Source organism: Mizuhopecten yessoensis, unplaced genomic scaffold (assembly GCF_002113885.1).
Source record: "Mizuhopecten yessoensis strain PY_sf001 unplaced genomic scaffold, ASM211388v2 scaffold3023, whole genome shotgun sequence".
Lineage (NCBI taxonomy): Eukaryota > Metazoa > Mollusca > Bivalvia > Pectinida > Pectinidae > Mizuhopecten > Mizuhopecten yessoensis.
The window spans coordinates 192,971-214,034 of NW_018404837.1; the positions used below are offsets into that span (position 1 = coordinate 192,971).

The following is a 21,064-nucleotide window of genomic DNA, read 5'->3' on the forward strand; positions in this document are numbered from 1 at the left end:
GGAGAGATAGTTTTAACTAGAAAATATTTGTAAACCATAAGCTGTATAGCTTCAAGTCCCGAATACCCTTTTGATGTCAATGGAGCCAAATGCTTCCGATTTCGGTAGCAAGCTCCGCCCACCTCGCGCGTCGCTTCCGAGTTCGGTAACAAGCTCCGCCCACCTCTCGCCTGATTGGCTCGGCGGAAACACCCGAGTGTAGGTGTGTTTTAGTTCCCAGACTAACTCACAGGACTAAAACACAGTCAGGCAAAAGGGGGGAGATATTCGATTTAACCAATTACTTTTATATAGAGTAAATAAAGTAGAGGTATAATAATCCTGTATATAAGTACGGGTGCGATGTATGGGATAGTATACAGTTAAAGTATGGGGTTGAGGGATATAGCAAGTTTCTGGTGTCCCGAGACCAGGTCTATTTCCCGAGGCGAAGCCAAGGGAAATAGGCATGGTCAAGGGACACTAGAAACTTGCTAACATCCCTCAACCCCATCATTTAACCGTTTTATTATACCGATATATACACACTGGAGATATAGTTTTAACTAGAAATTATTTGTAAACCATAAGCTGTAGATCACAATAGAGCCAAAAATGCTTCCGAGTTCGGTAGCAAGCTCCGCCCACCTCGCGCGTCGGTTCCGAGTTCGGTAACAAGCTCCGCCCACCTCTCGCCTGATTGGCTCGGCGGAAACACCCGAGTGTAGGTGTGTTTTAGTTCCCAGACTAACACACATGACTAAAACACAGTCAGGCAAAAGTGGGGATATATTCGATTTAACCAATCACTTTTATATAGAGTAAATAAAGTAGAGGTATAATAATCCTGTATATAAGTACGGGTGCGATGTATGGGATAGTCCTGTTTATAGGTACGACAGCAATGTATGGGTTAGTCCTGTTTATAAGTACGAGAGCAATGTATGGGATAGTCCTGTTTATAAGCACGGATGCGATGTATGGGATAGTCCTGTTTATAAGTACGGGTTCAATGTATGGGATAGTCCTGTTTATAAGTAAGGGCGCAATGTATGGGTTAGTCCTGTTTATAAGTACGAGCGCAATGTATGGGATAGTCCTGTTTATAAGTACGAAAGCATTGTATGGGATAGTCCTGTTTATAAGTACGGGCGCAATGTATGGGGTAGTCCTGTTTATAAGTACGGGGGCAATGTATGGGTTAGTCCTGTTTATAAGTACGAGCGCAATGTATGGGATAGTCCTGTTTATAAGTACGAAAGCATTGTATGGGATAGTCCTGTTTATAAGTACGAAAGCATTGTATGGGATAGTCCTGTTTATAAGTACGAAAGCATTGTATGGGATAGTCCTGTTTATAAGTACGAAAGCATTGTATGGGATAGTCCTGTTTATAAGTACGAAAGCATTGTATGGGATAGTCCTGTTTATAAGTACGAAAGCATTGTATGGGATAGTCCTGTTTATAAGTACGAAAGCATTGTATGGGATAGTCCTGTTTATAAGTACGAAAGCATTGTATGGGATAGTCCTGTTTATAAGTACGGGTACAATGTATGCGTTAGTCCTGTTTATAAGTACGGGTGCAATGTTTGGGATAGTCCTGTTTATAAGTACGACAGCAATATATGGGTTAGTCCTGTTTATAAGTACGGGTGCGATGTATGTGATAGTCATGTTTATAAGTACGGGTGAAATGTATGGGTTAGTCCTGTTTATAAGTACGAGCGCAATGTATGGGATAGTCCTGTTTATAAGTACGAAAGCATTGTATGGGATAGTCCTGTTTATAAGTACGAAAGCATTGTATGGGATAGTCCTGTTTATAAGTACGAAAGCAATTTATGGGATAGTCCTGTTTATAAGTACGAGGGCAATGTATGGGATAGTCCTGTTTATAAGTTCGGGTGCAATGTATGGGATAGTACTGTTTATAAATACGGGTGCAATGTATGGGATAGTACTGTTTATAAATACGGGTGCAATGTATGGGATAGTACTGTTTATAAGTACGGGTGCAATGTATGGGGTAGTCCTGTTTATAAGTACGGGGGCAATGTATGGGATAGTCCTGTTTATAAGCACGGATGCAATGTATGGGGTAGTCCTGTCTATAAGTACGGGTGCGATGTATGGGATAGTCCTGTTTATAAGTACTGGTGCAATGTATGGGATAGTCCTGTTTATAAATACGGGTGCAATGTATGGGATAGTACTGTTTATAAATACGGGTGCAATGTATGGGATAGTACTGTTTATAAGTACGGGTGCAATGTATGGGGTAGTCCTGTTTATAAGTACGGGTGCAATGTTTGGGATAGTCCTGTTTATAAGTTCGGGTGCAATGGATGGGATAGTCCTGTTTATAAGTACGGGTTCAATGTATGGGATAGTCCTGTTTATAAGTACGAGTGCAATGTAGGGGATAGTCCTGTTTATAAGCACTGGTGCAATGTATGGGATAGTCCTGTTTATAATTACGGGTGCAATGTATGGGATAGTCCTGTTTATAAGTACGACAGCAATGTATGGGTTAGTCCTGTTTATAAGTACGGGTGCAATGTGTGGGATAGTCCTGTTCATAAGTACGGGTGCACTGTATGGGATAGTCCTTTTTATAAGTACGGGTGAAATGTATGGGATAGTGCTGTTTATAAGTACGAGTGCAATGTATGGGATAGCTCTGTTTATAAGTTCGGGTGCAATGGATGGGATAGTCCTGTTTATAAGCACGGGTGCAATGTATGGGATAACCTTTTTAACAGGAGAGCAATACATACAAGTAAGATGTGTCTGTAATATACAATGTTGTAAACATCACATTTCAAATGTATTGTAGTCATTAAAATGGGTTAACTCTCTCATTATGTCCCTTTCTATGTGTGTTATAGATATTCGATTTTCGCATTAGATCCCTATTAAAGGGATGCTGTGGAACTTAACATTATGCGTCCAGATCTGGATGTGTTGTGAATATTCTATTTTTGCTTTCGCGTTCGATCCCTTTCTGAAGGTGTGTGGTGGATGGACTGCTTCCTCATCATAAACCGACCTAGGTGTTTTATAATTACTGTATTTTTTCATTAGATATCTATTTATGTGTGTTATGGATGTTCTAGTTTTCACTTTAAATCTCTCTTTAGGTGCGCTATGGATGATCCAGTTTTCACATTAAATCTCTCTTTAGGTCCGTTATGAATTATCAAGTTTCCGCATTAAATACCTCTTTAGGTCCGTTATTGATGATCTAGTTTTCACCTTACATATCTCTTTAGTTCTGTTATGGATTATCTAGTTTTCACAATAAATCTATCTTTATTTCCGTTATGGATTATCTAGTTTCCGCATTTAATCTCTCTTTAGTTCCGTTATGGATTTTCTTGTTCCGCATTAAATATCTCTTTGGGTGCGCTATGGATTATCTAGTTTTCACATTAAATCTCTCTTTAGTTCTGTTATGGGTTATCTAGTTTCTGCATGAAATATCTCTTTAGGTCCGTTATGGATGATTTAGTTTTCACATGAAATATCTCTTTAGGTCCGTTATGGATGATTTAGTTTCACATTAAATATTTCTTTAGTTCCGTTATTGATTATCTAATTTCCGCATTAAATCTCTCTTTAGGTCCTTTATGGATTATCTAGTTTCCGCATTAAATATCTCTTTAGGTGCGCTATGGATGATCTAGTTTTCACAATAAATCTATCTTTGGTTTCGTTATGGATTATCTAGTTTCCGCATTAAAATTCTCTGTAGTTCCGTTATGGATTATCTAGATACCGCATTAAATATCCCATTAGGTGCGCTATGGATGATCTAGTTTTCACATTAAATCTCTCTTTAGTTCCGTTATGGATTATCTAATTTCCGCATTAAATCTCTCTTAAGGTCCGTTATGGATGATTTAGTTTTCACATTAAATATTTCTTTAGTTCCGTTATTGATTATTTAATTTCCGCATTAAATCTCTCTTTAGTTCCGTTATTGATAATCTAATTTCTGCATCAAATCTCTCTTTAGGTCCTTTATGGATTATCTAGTTTCCGCATTAAATATCTCTTTAGGTGCGCTATGGATGATCTAGTTTTCACAATAAATCTTTCTTTGGTTCCGTTATGGATTATCTAGTTTCCGCATTAAATCTCTCTTTAGTTCCGTTATGGATTATCTAGATTCCGCATTAAATATCTCATTAGGAGCGCTATGGATGATCTAGTTTTCACATTAAATCTCTCTGTAGTTCCGTAATGGATTATCTAATTTCCGCATTAAATATCTCTTAAGGTCCGTTATGGATGATTAAGTTTTCACATTAAATATTTCTTTAGTTCTGGTATGGATGATCTAGTTTTCACATTAAATCTCTCTTTAGTTCTGTTATGGGTTATCTAATTTCCGCATTAAATAACTCTTTAGGTCCGTTATTGATGATCTAGTTTTCACCTTACATATCTCTTTAGTTCCGTTATGGATTATCTAGTTTTCACAATAAATCTATCTTTGGTTCCGTTATGGATTATCTAGTTTCCGCATTTAATCTCTCTTTAGTTCCGTTATGGATTATCTTGTTTCCGCATTAAATATCTCTTTGGGTGCGCTATGGATTATCTAGTTTTCACATTAAATCTCTCTTTAGTTCTGTTATGGGTTATCTAGTTTCTGCATGAAATATCTCTTTAGGTCCGTTATGGATGATTTAGTTTTCACATTAAATATTTCTTTAGTTCCGTTATTGTTTATCTAATTTCCGCATTAAATTTCTCTTTAGGTCCGTTATGAATTATCTAGTTTCCGCATTTAATCTCTCTTTAGTTCCGTTATGGATTATCTAGATTCCGCATTAAATATCTCATTAGGTGCGCTATGGATGATCTAGTTTTCACAATAAATCTATCTTTGGTTCCGTTATGGATTATCTAGTTTCCGCATTAAAATTCTCTTTAGTTCCGTTATGGATTATCTAGATTCCAAATTAAATCTCTCTTTAGTTCCGTTATTGATTATCTTATTTCTGCATTAAATCTCTCTGTAGGTCCTTTATGGATTATCTAGTTTCCGCATTAAATATCTCTTTAGGTGCGCTATGGATGATCTAGTTTTCACAATAAATCTATCTTTGGTTCCGTTATGGATTATCTAGTTTCCGCATTAAATCTCTCTTTAGTTCCGTTATGGATTATCTAGATTCCGCATTAAATATCTCATTAGGTGCGCTATGGATGATCTAGTTTTCACATTAAATCTCTCTTTAGTTCCGTAATGGATTATCTAATTTCCGCATTAAATATCTCTTAAGGTCCGTTATGGATGATTTAGTTTTAACATTAAATATTTCTTTAGTTCTGGTATGGATTATCTAGTTTTCACATTAAATCTCTCTTTAGTTCTGTTATGGGTTATCTAATTTCATCATTAAATCTCTCTTTAGTTCCGTAATAGATTATCTAGTTTACGCATTAAATCTCTCTTTAGGTCCTTTATGGATTATCTAGTTTCCGCATTAAATATCTTTTAAGGTGCGCTATGGATGATCGAATTTCCGCATTAAATCTCTCTTCAGTTCCGTTATGGATTATCTAGTTTCCGCATTAAATATCTCTTTAGATCCATTATGGATGATCTATTTTCCGCATTAAATATATCTCGGTGCACTATGGATGATCTAGTTTTCATACCAAATATCTCTTTAGGTGCACTATGGATGATCTAGTTTCCGCATGAAATCTCTCTTTAGGTGCGCTATCGATTATCTAGTTTTCACATTAAATCTCTGTTGAGGTCCGTTATGGATGATCTATTTGCCGCATTCGGTTCCTCTTAAGGGGCGTCGTTGAATGGTCTAACCTAACTTTTACATGATGCCAAATCGAATTCTAATGTAAATGGTATATTTTTTCACATTAAATCTCTCTTTAAGTATGATGAGAATGACTTTACTAATATAAGATGAAATTATATGTGATCAATAACTATATCATTAAACACAAGAGGTGCCCAATTCAGAATACCTAAAAGTCACGTTACAATAAATCAATTATCGGTATCAGTAGTGTTACCATTGATATAAACCTGTATACAGTAACAGTAGTGTTACCAATTGATATAAACCTGTATACAGTAACAGTAGTGTTACCAATTGATATAACCCTGTATACAGTATCAGTAGTGTTACCATTGGCATAAACCTGTATACAGTAACAGTAGTGTTACCAATTGATACAAACCTGTATACAGTATCAGTAGTGTTACCATTGATATTAACCTGTATACAGTAACAGTAGTGTTACCATTGATATAAACCTGTATAAAGTAACAGTAGTGTTACCAATTGATACAAACCTGTATACAGTATCAGTAGTGTTACCATTGGCATAAACCTGTATATAGTAACAGTAGTGTTACCAATTGATATAACCCTGTATACAGTATCAGTAGTGTTACCATTGATATAAACCTGTATAAAGTAACAGTAGTGTTACCAATTGATATAACCCTGTATACAGTATCAGTAGTGTTACCATTGATATAAACCTGGATACAGTATCAGTAGTGATACTATTGATATAAACCAGTATACAGTATCAGTAGTGATACCATTAATATAAACCAGTATACAGTAACAGCAGAATCAGCATTGAAATAAATCTTTTTTACAATATTAGCAGCTAGAATCAGCATTGAAATAAATCTGTTTACATATCAGCAGAATCAGCATTGAAATAAACCTGTTTACATATCAGCAGAACCAGCATTGAAATAAATCTGTTTACAGTATCAGCAGAATCAGCATTTAAAGCAAATAGTGTGTCCTATACTATAAGTATAGACATGATGTAGGAATAGACATGTCGTGATGAACAAAGATGATCCTTCAAAGGCAAAAGTAGATCAATTACGTTCCCAGTTTTATTGTTCTCCCACTTTGATTTGACCTTCATTTGGCCTCTTCCACCATAGATGAGGTCTCAGTAATCAATGCACACATGCCAAGTACAATAAGTCGGATTTTACTGTGTATAATTAGATGAATACCTCGTCAATTAGTTTGGGTACTAATTTCATCAAAGCACAATCAACCAATTTGTTTTACATATAAAGTATGCACGTCATTTCAATTTTATTGATATATCAAGCTGACTTTTACTGACTGTTGATGTTCTGCGTAGTTACTGATTTGTATACAACCCCTGTACAAAAATGTATCAATGGCTTACTCACGAGGTTATTAAAATACATTTTTTTATAAGTTTTGTGTAGATACTTACATACTGTATATGTTTCTTTTATCCATTAACCTTTGCATTTCGTACAAGTTTGCATAAACATTGAAAACGATTTAAAGTCGTACTTCACATTTTTCTGAACCCTCCTTCTCCAAAAGACTACCGATGTCCTTGAATCACGAAATCGCAGCTTAAGCGAAGATGAGCATCAATATAAAAGGTGAAGCACACGACAACAATAAAAGGACATATGTTATTTATGACAATCATGGTAAAAATAGCAGTACCAGAATTTGCAATATGAAACACTCAAAAAGGCTTCATCATTTAACTAGTGATAATGTATTCAATGGCTGGTACAAGGACGTTCATAAATCGGTATCGTGACAGGAAATAAAGTCGCTGATCATTCTGGAGAGGTAAGAGAAGTAAGATGTAAGTATAATATAGATATAATATTTTTGTGAACGTGTGATCTAAATCTGAAAAACTAAATAAGATGTAGGTCAAATATGAACCCCCTGGTTTTCTATTTGCATTACTAGAGTTGGCAATTTTTACCAAAGGTCATGTAGAGCATATATATCAATATTGTTAACAATGCTTCGTCAATAGAGAGCTCAATACAACCGATTATAGAGTAGTTACACTAAACAGGTATTTGAGGCGTTATCATATAACACGAACTATGTATGTAACCGATTTGCGTTCAAACCGGCATAAAATCGAAAAAACAATCGTTCAATCCTTATGTAAGCAGCTATAAGGTTATATGGGACAAAAATCTGTACGAAAACAATGCATGTTCAAAATTTGCATAAAGCTCCATAATTTAGAGTTGGTAAGGTTACCGGAAACACATGTGTTTTCAGGCGTTATCATACAATGCCTTTATAACAGAATGTAGCGCTGTAATCAGCTATTGACAATACCGTGTTGACAAAGCATTTCAGCATGTTAATTATTTCAGTGCTACGGGTGACACAAATTACATATCAGGTATCACAGGTAGGCAATAAACAATTGGATTCTGGGTTACACTTGTACACATTTACATTTTTGTTTTATTCTTGTATTCATATTTCAAAACAATGCATTTTAAAAGCAATCAGTTGGCCCAATATGTAAAGTGAAATCCTACCTTTTTATAAAAGTATTATGAATTAGTACATGGAATGTACATTATATTTAACAGTGACACAAACAGTTGTGTGAATACTGACCCCTAAGTTCAGTCTGCTATTATTGATTTTAAGTGTGCTGTATCACTGCTGTTGTAAATCATATATTCGACGTTAAACATTCCTTGGTTATTGTTTGTTGATGTGTATACATACGATTGTAATGTACATTGTATAGCACGATTTTGCACGTTTTTGCAGACAAGCCCAAGAGTACAAATAATCATCAGGAGACTTTTCAAAATGTCTGTGTACGATAAGTTAGTTCTGGTACGAGCAAAATATTCATTGAAGATTCATACCCTTTTTCCACTGTTTTTCTAAGTAGTTTAAAACGGTAGCGTAATACTATATACTCCGCGTTGAGGAATGTGTTTTGGTATATGAAATGAACCCAATTGTGGCCTTGATTACCTAGCGTTTAAACGCCTACTACACGCACAGAGCTCTTTGGTCTTTGTGTGTAACATCTGCCAATGTGTTATGTGGTTACATGGTTGATGATGAAGACTATAAGCTAATTTTATTATTGTTTACAGAGGTTGTGCAGGATATGGTGAAGAACTGTATATTCGAATGTGTCGAGAGGGACACGGTGATTATAAAACAGGGGGACAAGGGAGACTGGTAAATATATATAGACATCTTGTATAGGCATTTTGCCTGTTGCCTAATTCCTTTTGAATTGGTATACATGTACAATGTTCAATCATCTAAGAGTAACTCATGCATTCACTCAAGCCATACATAATACATTTTGCTAGATATCATATGAACTATATAGGAGTGTTCTGTGCATCGTTTCAATTTTTGCAGATAGTTGTTTTCACGATTGTGTTAAGAATAAATAATAGAAATGGGTGCATTTTACCTTTGTTTAGACATTTATAGGCAATAATATGCTTTAAACACGTTTATTATACGTGTCCTAATTATTTTTGTCCAATCGAAAGCGCCCGACGAAATTAAAGGACGTGCTTTAACATACTCATTATTTGATAACCAGGTCGCAATAAGCAACAATTCGGGAAGACAGTTTGACAGTATTTAAAATATGTTCCCAGGATATTTGATTAGTTATCGCCATGATTTTTTCATGTCTTTCATTAGATTCTTTGTAAATTTTTATTTTTTTTCTCTCTAAAATTTGTCGTACATGTATCTTCGTTTGACATCCAATTTGTATTAAACTTGACAAATATCCATTGTTTCCTCTGGTACTTATCATTTTATTATCCGTGGTTCAGTTGTTGAACTATCGCTCTCATCCCAGCATACTTTAACGTCATTTTTATAACATAATGTTCACTTTGCCGTAAAAATAGTTTTGCAATTTGACGCATTGTTAGAATTGTATGAAAAGAATCAGTATTGTAATATACTCGAAGAGAAGCGCCAGACCACGCTCTAACAATGTAATGAATTTCATCAGACCAAAAACGACGCTAGAAAATTGGTGTACATGTAACGAGAAGGACTTACAACACATCAATTTCAAGACGTAATGAAACAAATATTTTTTTTTTTATACAGTTTAAAAGAAACCTATCATAAATAGAGCATGTACATTTACATCAAGCGCTCTGTAATCAATACACCAAACAATTTAGTATCACCTGTATTTATTATAGTTTCTTCATAATCCTCAATGGTCACGTATCCATACACATCAACACAACATTCGGATCGGATGACGACAATCCTGAGGACAGTGGAGGAGAAGGTGTGGAGAGGAAAGAGGAGAAAAAAGGCGAGGACAAAAAACTTGACAGATCCAAATATGGCAACTACGTCGGGAGAATAGGTACAAGCTGTTTTATAAGTCACTTTAAACTTGTGATAAAGTAGGATTACATAATACATGTGTAACATGAGGCCATTTATACTGCAAATGATTGAACAATCATATTTTAATTCTTCACGGACTTTGGATGCATTTCGCTTATTTCAATAAAATACACCACATATCAAGCTCTCAGTTCAGTAACTTTAAACTTTTGCCTTATATCGGTAAAATCTATATTAGCCTTATATTAATTTGCCCTTCACATTTGATAACCCTTTTAATGTTGTTAGCTCATGTTCGATGTAATAAAAACTGCTTTCATTACGGAGGTCGGAAACGAAAAGTTAAACTACGGCTAAAAAATAATTCTGGTATATAGTATGAACCATGATTGACAAAACGGACATACTTTTCAATGACATAAAGAAAAATGCCTATTGTATGTATGTTTATTTGTTCATTGTTAAAATGAACATTGTTGTTGTTCATTCCAGAATCTGGAAAAAGTTTTGGGGAGCTTGCGCTCATCAATGCCGACTGTGTCCGGAATGCCACGATAATTGCCGATGAGACGACGGACCTTGTCGTAGTTAATCGAGAACTGTACGACAGATCGCTACACTACTTCCAAGCCAGGGAGTTTGAGGAAAGGAAGGCCTTCGTAGAAGGTAACCCTATGTTTTCTAACTGGCAACCCAAGTACAAAAAACAGATGTCAATGAGTCTACGGAAGGAGAAACTGACGTTCGAAGTCCCTTTCCTTCGGCAAGGAGCACAGGTGGATGGATTGTGCTTCCTTCTCAGGTAGCTTATTATTCCTCTAAATTGATACATTGAATAATCTGAGAAATGCAGTTTTTACACCCTTTTTACATCTGATAGTATAGCTGTTCAAGGGGAAACGCGCCAAGTATTAGACGAATTCATTCATATCGTTGTTTTATATTTTCGTATTTTGATTTGACTGTTAAAATGTGTTATAAAGATAAAGGCTTATAATATCATAACGTATCATGACGCTACGTATGAGATATTAAAATACTAACCCCAGTTTATCCATCAATCCATGCATAATCAAGTTGTCCTAATATCCAGACAGTGAGTTGGTAGATGCGAAGCTATTTTGTATGTACGTTATATTGATACACAATCCTGGTAATTACAGTGTTTCACATTCCAGAATTTGTATTAACGAGTATTAACGAGTATTAACCAGTCTCAAAAGTATATATGCAACTGTGGTTGATCAAAAACTTAAAAAATGAAAAAATCGTTTCCTTAATGTTTAATGTTTCGAATAATATTCTGTTATGCTTCTACAGTGGCCAAGCCAGAATTATAGCAGACAACTCGATGCATGCTACCCAGTATCCGAGTTACTACCCCCTGACAGACATTCAGGATTTACAGAAGGTAGAAGCCAGAGAATCACTACGCAGGTATGTTTTACATCATTAACACAACACACAATGCACAGGTGTAATGTCATTCAAACATCGCGTTTATAAGTAATCACAAAAGTAGAGACATTTCTACGTTTCTATAAGGTTTAAGACCAGAAAAAAACAGTATAACGGACGAAGGCTAGGGATGAAGCTAGAGTTGTTGTTTCAGAAACAAATCCCGAAGTGATTGTTCCTTAAACTATTTCTGGTAATCATCAATTAATTGCTAACACAGTTGAGTCTCAGTATCTGTTCCTACCAATAGCTGCTAGACTCTGCAGCAGGAGTTTACTGGGACTACTTTACATAGGTAGAGGTCAAAATGTCGCCTATGACTATTATTTCGGTTTGCTAAGGAGGCTCAACTGTCTGTTTGAAAAAATCAATCCGTCAATTAAAAACAGGAATTTAGGTTTATTAATATTATCCAGCTGTGCTCAGGCCAAATATATTTATCAGCACAATATAAATTTAGTGCAGAATATTAAACGAAATATTCAATGACGAGAAAATTCGGAATGAGATTCAGTTTGGTATGAATTATTAAAGCTTAGTTTGATATGATCACAAACACAAATTGCAAACTTATTTTGCGATGTTTTGAAAACGTCTGTTTCCGTTGTCAACAACAAAGTGCAAATGACCGGTATCTCTTTTCCAAATCGCTGAAAACAACTCACTATGTCACATTGTGCCAAGTCAGGAAAGTCGGCTGTCATAAATATATTTCGTGCAAATAAGACTTTAAAATTTCTAGCCGTCAGAAAAGACTGAAAAGACCAGAAAATGTGTTTGTGTTTCGGATCATGACAGTGGTTATTAAGAGTTATTTTAAAAACCTTTCGAGTAACTGCTGCCAAGAAGATGATATGATATTGAGAATTTTGAGTATCCAAACTGAATTCAATTAAATAGTTCTACTGTTTAAATTTCAGGGAGCTGAGTATGCCGTTTTCTAAACCAGACGATTACAAACACCTTGTCCAACAGAAATCTCCGACGCAGGACTCGAAGAGCGGCAAGAAATCTCCCCACATCCACAGACACGTCGAAATCTGTCTCATAGGAGCATTGGAGATCATAGGTACAATGTCACAATGATANCACCCCCCTCAACTTAATTTATAGAACGCAAGAATGATTGAATATAAGGAATGAAGTATACGGTAGTATGAATGCAGTTCGCAGAGAACATTTTTATGGTGCGCGTTAGCGCTCCATAAATAATAGTATGCATGCATGCATCCTTGGTTACCACCCAGCATTATATTTTTCCTTTCCTACAATAATTATTCTAGGGAAGCCTGCTCATTGATTGATTGATAATTTGATTTATGTTTGTTTTTGAAGTAAGCTGGGCAAATCTATTGATAAAATAAACAATTTGTGTACTGTAAAACACTCAAATTTCGTGAATACTTTTTATACCTTTGTATAATTGTAAGACGGTTTGGCAATAGATTGATGTTTGATGAAGAAAGTTGATTCGAAAAAGTGTCCAACTATTTGGCGTTCTTTTTAAATTATCATCTCGACGATTTCCAATAGCGGTAACTTCATTCTACCGAGTTCCAAGACTTCTTTATTCATTAATCGACTCGGTTCTTGATATATCTACAGTATACTCCATTTGACAGGTGACTTTGAGTTGATAACAGGGCTGCCGACCTACGCCCAAACTGTCATATGTACGCAAGAGGCCGAGATTTATGTTTTGGACCAGAAAAACTACGATCGACTAATAGAGAAACGGAATCCTCAAGTTATCGAAATGATGAAAGGACTACTGATGGAGAAGTATAAATTACGGTTGTCATGGATACAGGACAAAGAGCTTCCTTTAATCAGGTTCCTTCTTTACAAACTTGAGGAAAAAGAAAGACAAAAACGACAAAGATATTTGCAACGAAATGTAACGGAAAAGGTAGCGGACTGGCCCTCCGACAGCGCCCGCCGAGGGCCGTTCATTGACATGTATGGGCCAGGTAGCGTCTTCTATTCTATACGCATGAGAGAAAAACAGAAAAAACTCGAACGCTTGCGATTTGGTCGACAAACTCCCAAAGAAAAGGCAGATAAATCGTCCAACCTCAATTTGAACAATTCTGGTATGATCACCCAAATACAGTTGTCTAGTATGGAGCCAGACGAGAATGGTCAAGACAACTTTGATGAGGATGGTTTTGGACTGACATCAGGAAGTCAGTTGATTTGTGATAACGCCAAAGAACGCTTGGAGGCCGCGGAGGCCTCGCCAGAAGACTTCCAGGACCTTGAAACAAGTGACGACGCCCTTGCAAACCTGGAACAGCGGATAGAGGCATGGCACACTAGTCTCCCGTCGAAGGATTCCAAACGCCAATGCAAAAAGACAGTCAAGTTGCATAGACTTTTGCTGGAGGTAAAGGCATACTAACGTTTATCTTTTCACAGTAGTTGTATATACTGTTAAAGCAAATTCATTGTACATATTATGTTTAATTACGGCATGGCTCTTTTATTTAAAAATACACGAAATAACAATACCACACATAAGATGCCTTTCTGATAAAAACATAAGTTATAGCGGTCGATTACTAAAGATGTTTTGGTTTATTTTAATATTTTTTTGTCAACAACGAAAGTTTGAGCCCGAGAACGTTAAGCACCATGCAGAATACAATTCATTATTTTTATCAAATCGACTCTTACACTTATTTGACTTGTTGGCCAGTTTTGCACTTTTCATGTACATGTAGCTGATTTATTGTGTAATCTACCTGTCTTGATTAATCAGTTAGTAATAAGCACCATTTCATAGCGCGTACATCATTTTAATTAACATGTCGGAAACATTTCTTGATTCATATTCACTAAAACAAAATATCCCAATGTGATATTTTCCTAATGTGTTATTTCTGAAGATGTTATGTACGTACTGTTAAGTCGTAGATTGTTTCAATTCAATTCATATTATATTTTCATCTGACTCTACCAGCGAAGAAAAAATTGTGGTATGGCTTTTGAAATTTGGTGGATATTCATTGAGTTATCGCATATAAAAGACTCCAAAAATAACAATAATGGCATACATGTTTTTAATATGAACTGGAAAGTACTTTTTCATTCTGTAACACTTCGTTTATGTTACATTAGACACTAGTATATTTAACAAGGTATGTCTGTATTACAGGACAGCAGGAAACCATTGCCGGGCAAAAAGGTGTATCTCCGTCCAAAAACAAGGCATAAGGCTAACTTTATCGAGGAATTACGGAGTGAACAAACACAAAGCCAAGACATGGCCCATATATACAGGTCACTATGCAGTAGAATATTTAACGTTATTTTCATTTTTTACTCCTGTCGATTTTGCACACTTGTAATTTTTTATACTGTAAAGGTGGAAAGTTTTGCGCTCTGACTTTTTATACAATTCGCTCAGAGGATATTATGTTTTATTTTGATATCTCAATATGGTATTTTGCGCCTACATATTTTTGCGCCGATTCAGTGAACGCAAATTAACGAAATTGCTATGGCGCCAAAACTGCACTTTTACAGTGTCCCCTTTCATATTTTGTCAATTGCAGAACCATTTCAATAGCTACTAATGGTCTTAGAATTGAACCTAAAAGCTTTTGTGACCACGAGTTTTGTTTTGTTTTTGTCGTTATAAGAATTCGTTATAATTTATGTATACCATACTTGCAGTATTGAATCGTACGTGTTGTAAGAAGATGACCTCTTTTGCTGTATCTGCATCATTTATACATTTATTGTGGATGAATGTTGTCCTATATTAATTGAGCTATGTAGAATTATGTTGCATTCTGTTGCCCTACAGGGAGAGTGTCCCTACCTCGAACCACAAGCTGGAGATATTCATTGCAGAAGTAATTATTTGTATTGTTTCCCGCCCAGTATACATTAATCCCCTAGACCTGGTTATGTTCACATATCTGTCGCCGTTTAATTTTTATTAAACGCATGTTGTTGTTGTTGTTTTGTAAAGTTCACTTTAAGTTCACATTATGATGACGTTTGTTCTCCCCGTCAGTCCACCAATCGTCGACGTCCGTACACCACACGTGACCGTGTGTTCACCGCACGAGTCTGACAAGGCCCCTGATACAGGTGTGGCATTCTGTCCTCCTTCACTCTAATTTTAGCACTCCGACAGCAGTCAGACGATAACCGATGTCAGCTTAAAAAATCCTACAGCCTTTCAATGAAACACGTTGAATTTTCGTATCAATGATCTCACAATGTCAAAAAGTCAGTTACTTTATTTCCTTAAAAAACGATTGTCAACTTTTCGGAACTTCATATTATCAAGGAACGCAACAGGATTATCAGAAAAAAAATGAAACGGAAGTACAGTTTTACGAAGGCATCTTCAAATGCCTGGAATATTGAGAAAACAAAATATATGCGAATAAATAAGCTATCAGAATATCACAAGTTAAACGAATTTGGTTAATTTGTTTGTTGGGACCATTAAAGGTGCCAAACTTAAAATCCTATCTCATTAAAATGTCGGACCACATGATAAAGAAAGTTTGTTTGTATGATATGATCGTTTTGAATTGTCTTGGATGAAACATTCACACCAGTTCCGGAGTAGATCCACTCTGTTCTGATAAACAGAGGTCGATAACATGTCCATAGATGTAGACACGCTGATCAGAAGAATCAAAGAATTGTAAGCCACGTGCATTTCCATCTGATATGCTTTGCCTGTGCTGAAGCTCGTATTCGAAAAAACATATCTATTCGGCTCTGTTAAGAGATCCTTATAGACATATTGGCTATAATTCAGCGTCTGACTGCTGTTGTGTACTTCTATTTTAGACTTTACAAAGAGTAACACTTCCTTTACTCACGACATGTTTCACCTAATTACAGTATACTCGACTCACCTGTACTTACACCTGGCACGAATTCTTCCTTATTAGTCCCGACCAGGCTTGGTAGCTGTGTGGCTTTTTTTAGGCAATGGGGTTTTCCTTATCATTGTTTTTGTTATCATGCAATAGACGCCAGAATAAAAAATAATTTGACTACTGCAATCCTTTAACTGCGTTTCCGCTGAAGTAATGGTAAAGCTTTTCCGATCTAAAGTATCATTAGTATAACTGTTACGGTCATTTGACTAAAATCATCGTGTAACTTTCTCAACTAAAGTAATTACATATGTGTATACATGTAACTGCTTCGAACACTTTAGTCATCATATAACTATTTTGAATATTCAACTAAAGTCAGTATGTATATATATATATATGTTTGGACTAATATCATCATTTAACTGTTTCGGTCATTTGATCAAAAACATCATCACTCTTTTGCATTTGTCGTGAGGATGAAATAATAACAATACTGAAATTTGTTATTTGAGATCGATAAGTCCATATTGATCATCGATTCTGAACACATAATCTTAACAACTTAGACCTATGACTGTATCAATCTGTTTTATATACAACCATTCATTCATTTATTACCTGCATGCATATATTTACCAATGGATGGCACAATGATAAGCAAAATTGATAAGAAGAATGTAAATCCTAATGGGATATTGTTTGAGCTTACGCCGTGGTGTATTGTATTGGATCAGAGTAAACGAGTTAATCTTAATAAAATTAACAATTATATATCTGTTTGCGTACCCGTAGTGAGTATTTGGTGTGATAGTAAATTCAGTTATGTAATCTACGAAGATATAACAAAATTACAGTGAAACCTGTTTATAGAAACAACATTCCTATTACTACTTTCTATACAATACCACAAATGGTGCTTTTTTTTATACTAAAACAACATGGCGTCAATGACCACATGTCTGTAAGATTCGCATTGTATTCTATTTGAAGTCTATATAAACAGATTTCACTGTAAATCATACTGATGATCTAGTTTACAAAATTTGATATCTCAATTTTTAAACGTAATATATAACCATTTTCATCGTTCTTGCATCGTTTTCTGTAATTAAGGGATCGTTGTGGGGAAGAGACAAGAAACAGGTATCATACAGGTAGTACAAGAACCGCACCGTTTACAGTATAAGTTGTGTAACAATAGCATGTTCATGTGTATACAATATGTAACTACCACATTCAAACAAGTCATTAGTATAGTAATATCATTATAAAATATTAATATTGTAGCTCCTTTAATCTTCACAAAACACTTTTAACAAACAATTGTTTTCGTATTGGTTATTTTGTAAAACAGAACTATCTGTGAATTGAAAATAAACGGTTCCCTGAAAATTATGCTTTGTACATGTTATATAAGATATTATTTGCAGATTTATTTACAATAAAACATGTCCATATTAAAAAAGATTTTTAACATCTGTAGAAGTAGTGTTTTAACATTATAGATACCTAGGGATTTCTATAAATAAAAACGCGTGAACATGTTTGTGTGTTTAACATTACAGCCTGCTGTGTCAACCGAAGAAGCCCCTGGGTGCCCAGGCCTCAGTCTAGCAGATCCACGTCCGTCAGTCTAGTCGTCCGGCGAAGAAGGGTAGATAATTAACTAATATGTAGTTATTCTGCTGTCAATAAGTTAATTTTCATGAGTATTTGTTTCGTAACATTTATTTCCAAAATCGAACTCGCAAAAGCAAAAAGATTATGCTCACGACTGACCAGAATAACTTGATAATAACTATCTCGCTTAAAGTATGCGAGTTACAGTATTTTTGTGCTTTCCTATTTTATAGTTTCCCATTTAAATATATTTATGATATTTAATCATGTGTGCATTATTATATAACATGAAAAATGCTCTATGTACTAATTTCCAGTCTTTCGAAGTACAAATGAAACCGGCCAGGAATATTAATAGAGGCTACAATGATTAAACTAGCGCAATTAACATACCACAATAAATACATCAGTGGTTTGAAATTGCAAAATCGTGGAAAAGTACCCCTGAATATTTGTCTAACGCAACCTTCACTATACCGGATATCTGCTTCGCCACACTACATATACTGTATAAGTATGAAATATGGTGAATAAGCAACCTGATTATTGATATCTTCACTGCAGTAGGGATATGGGAAACACCTGATATCTTGTTGATTGTGAGGTCAACATACTAAGGCAACATTGATGGTGATATATAACACCACTAACAGCACTAGTTTGTATCATTGGCATCCAATCTACCGTTTTCAATAGTTTCAGTTATACCATAGATGTGTTTCACTGGATTGCTTTTCAATCTTACTTCTATCAAAAAATACCAAAAACCTCTCATACTCAAGAAATGCTTATATTCAGCGGAAAACCATTTGTTTTGTATCTGCCTAATGCACTACACCTGGGGACGACAGGATACGTTTAAATGGAAATGATGAAAATGAAATAAATAAATAAATAATTATAAAACATGAGCTGTCAGTCTGTGCGGTTATGAACAAGAAGCAAACTGTTATGTGTTTGAAGTTTATTTGTACGTATGTAGAAAATAAAACAGAATTTAAATTGAGTTTACCATTAAAGTTTTCTATTGATACAACATTCAGAGTGTCTGTAAAGAAGAAATCCATTTTGCTTGTTTTAGAATAAATCAATATATACAATATATTCAGGTTATGAAACAAAACCATGTTCAAACAAAATTAAAACACTTTTTATTGATGTAAATACTGGCAGAAACGCTGGAACAGTCTCCGTAATTTGTTACTCACGAAATACAGTCTCCATAATTTGCATGAAACAATGCAATAATGCTTCTGAAAATTTCAAGTTTCGCGTTATTTCGACCAAAGACAATACACCACATCAGTGTCTTATACTTACATACATGTACCTTTCACGACAATACTATGAGATAGCAATGGACGTACATGTAGATATACATGTATTTGTTGCATTTAAAAACAATACTAGAACAAAGACCTAGATACGCAGCAACATACGGAATGAGATTAATCAGCTTGGTTGTTTATACAAACAGTATTTAATCCTTCAAAAACTGTTTGTGTAAAAAACTAGCCTGTGGTATTTACATATGCAGCACTACAGGTTCTATTACAGCATAAGGCTATACTACGAACTACTTCACATTGACAGTATAACAAGCTGTATTACCACATACAGTACAACAGTTCTCAGTTAACAAACTGTAACAAGCCAACTTTGAAAAGAATATTGATTAGGAGAACTGATGTAACCTTCTGTGTTTTAAGATGATGTGTCGGTGTCTTGGTTTGTTTGCTTTAACTATATGGAGTTTAACGTCTCACAAAGGTCTCATGGTGATGGTTGCCTAGGGAAATATACATACATGGTAGATAGGGTATGAAAAGGCCTCTTTGATTGCAATGAGTGAAGCAGATCAGATCAATTTTGGTTTCGTCAATATCTCTTGGTCAGCTTATCAGAAGACAAAGAAGGAACTATTTTTTTCTGCAGAGGCATGTGGTGGCGGGGGGTTTTGGGGGTATTAACCGCCTCTGGTGCTTACCTGCAGAGGCATAAGTCAAAGTATGGTTAAAATAATCATATATCATCTTGTTATTAAATTTCCGTTTTACTTTACAGCCGAAGTCAGCCAGACAGTACACGGTAGCGGAGTACGAGGAACTGAAAGAACAACTTCGCCAGAAACAACGAGCATTTAAATCTCTATTGTTGAGGCCTAAATTCTAATTGTACACGTATTTAATAGTTTTATTAAATTATATATTCATAGTGTTTCGGGTATTTAACCTGTCATAAAGGTCAGTGATCTAACAAAATGAGAAATGATTACTTTCATTGTGTGAAATTTGTGAAATATTCCTAGCCGCTTTCGTTAATGAAAGAGTTCCAAATGGATCGACCGGAAATGCTGGTTTATAAAACAAGAATGGAGCTAGCGGTTTGGCGATTTCTGGCATACATGTACCTAAACAGAGGAAGGATCACAGTGGAAACGCAGAAGAATCGGTCGTTCTTCATAAAGAAACTGTCTGCAAAAGTGTTTCGTGTTTAATACTATGCAATCAATGTGTCAGAGAAAACGTTTTGTCCAAGACAACATGTTTTGAAACTTTTATAATTTTTATTAAAAACACAATATTTATATATGCGAAGTATAGGGAAGGGAAAGCCAGTCAAACATTATTCCGTATAGAGGTTTGATTTTCGCAATATTTGGAGCCTGAGAAGAATAATCCAACCATCAACCTCCCGATTGCGAAGCCCTTCCTATAGAGCTGGCAACACCAAGGAGTGTGAAGTACTACTTATTACATTTTATGTAAAAAATTATGAAATTGTAGTTGTCATTTAAAAAATTAAAAAACAGAAATTTGAATAAAACAAGCCATGACAATGTTCTATGTCGGTTTGTTCTTAATCGGTGCTTCTGAACAATATCCACTGTGTTGTTGTATTACAGGATCTAACAATATCCACTGTGTTGTTGTATTACAGGATCTGACAATATCCACTGTG

The 21,064-nt window shown here is 35.3% G+C and overlaps 1 protein-coding gene across 3 annotated transcripts in view; it reads left to right on the forward strand.

Annotated features, from left to right (window-relative positions):
- LOC110446855 overlaps positions 1-21,054 on the forward strand; it is a 45,513-nt gene extending 24,459 nt beyond the window's left edge. Inside the window, exons 4-13 of one of the 3 annotated variants that reach the window (XM_021492178.1) lie at positions 8,924-9,011; positions 10,016-10,188; positions 10,665-10,974; positions 11,493-11,609; positions 12,551-12,699; positions 13,253-14,016; positions 14,788-14,912; positions 15,655-15,731; positions 18,049-18,137; positions 20,168-21,054. In XM_021492178.1, coding sequence (XP_021347853.1) covers positions 8,924-9,011; positions 10,016-10,188; positions 10,665-10,974; positions 11,493-11,609; positions 12,551-12,699; positions 13,253-14,016; positions 14,788-14,912; positions 15,655-15,731; positions 18,049-18,137; positions 20,168-20,275 — 2,000 coding nt within the window. In that variant the 3' untranslated portion in view covers positions 20,276-21,054. Of the gene's footprint in view, positions 1-8,923; positions 9,012-10,015; positions 10,189-10,664; positions 10,975-11,492; positions 11,610-12,550; positions 12,700-13,252; positions 14,017-14,787; positions 14,913-15,441; positions 15,491-15,654; positions 15,732-18,048; positions 18,138-20,167 lie in introns of all 3 variants that reach the window. The other 2 variants (XM_021492179.1, XM_021492180.1) reach the window with 2 other exon arrangements.
- The last annotated feature ends 10 nt before the right edge of the window (positions 21,055-21,064 follow it).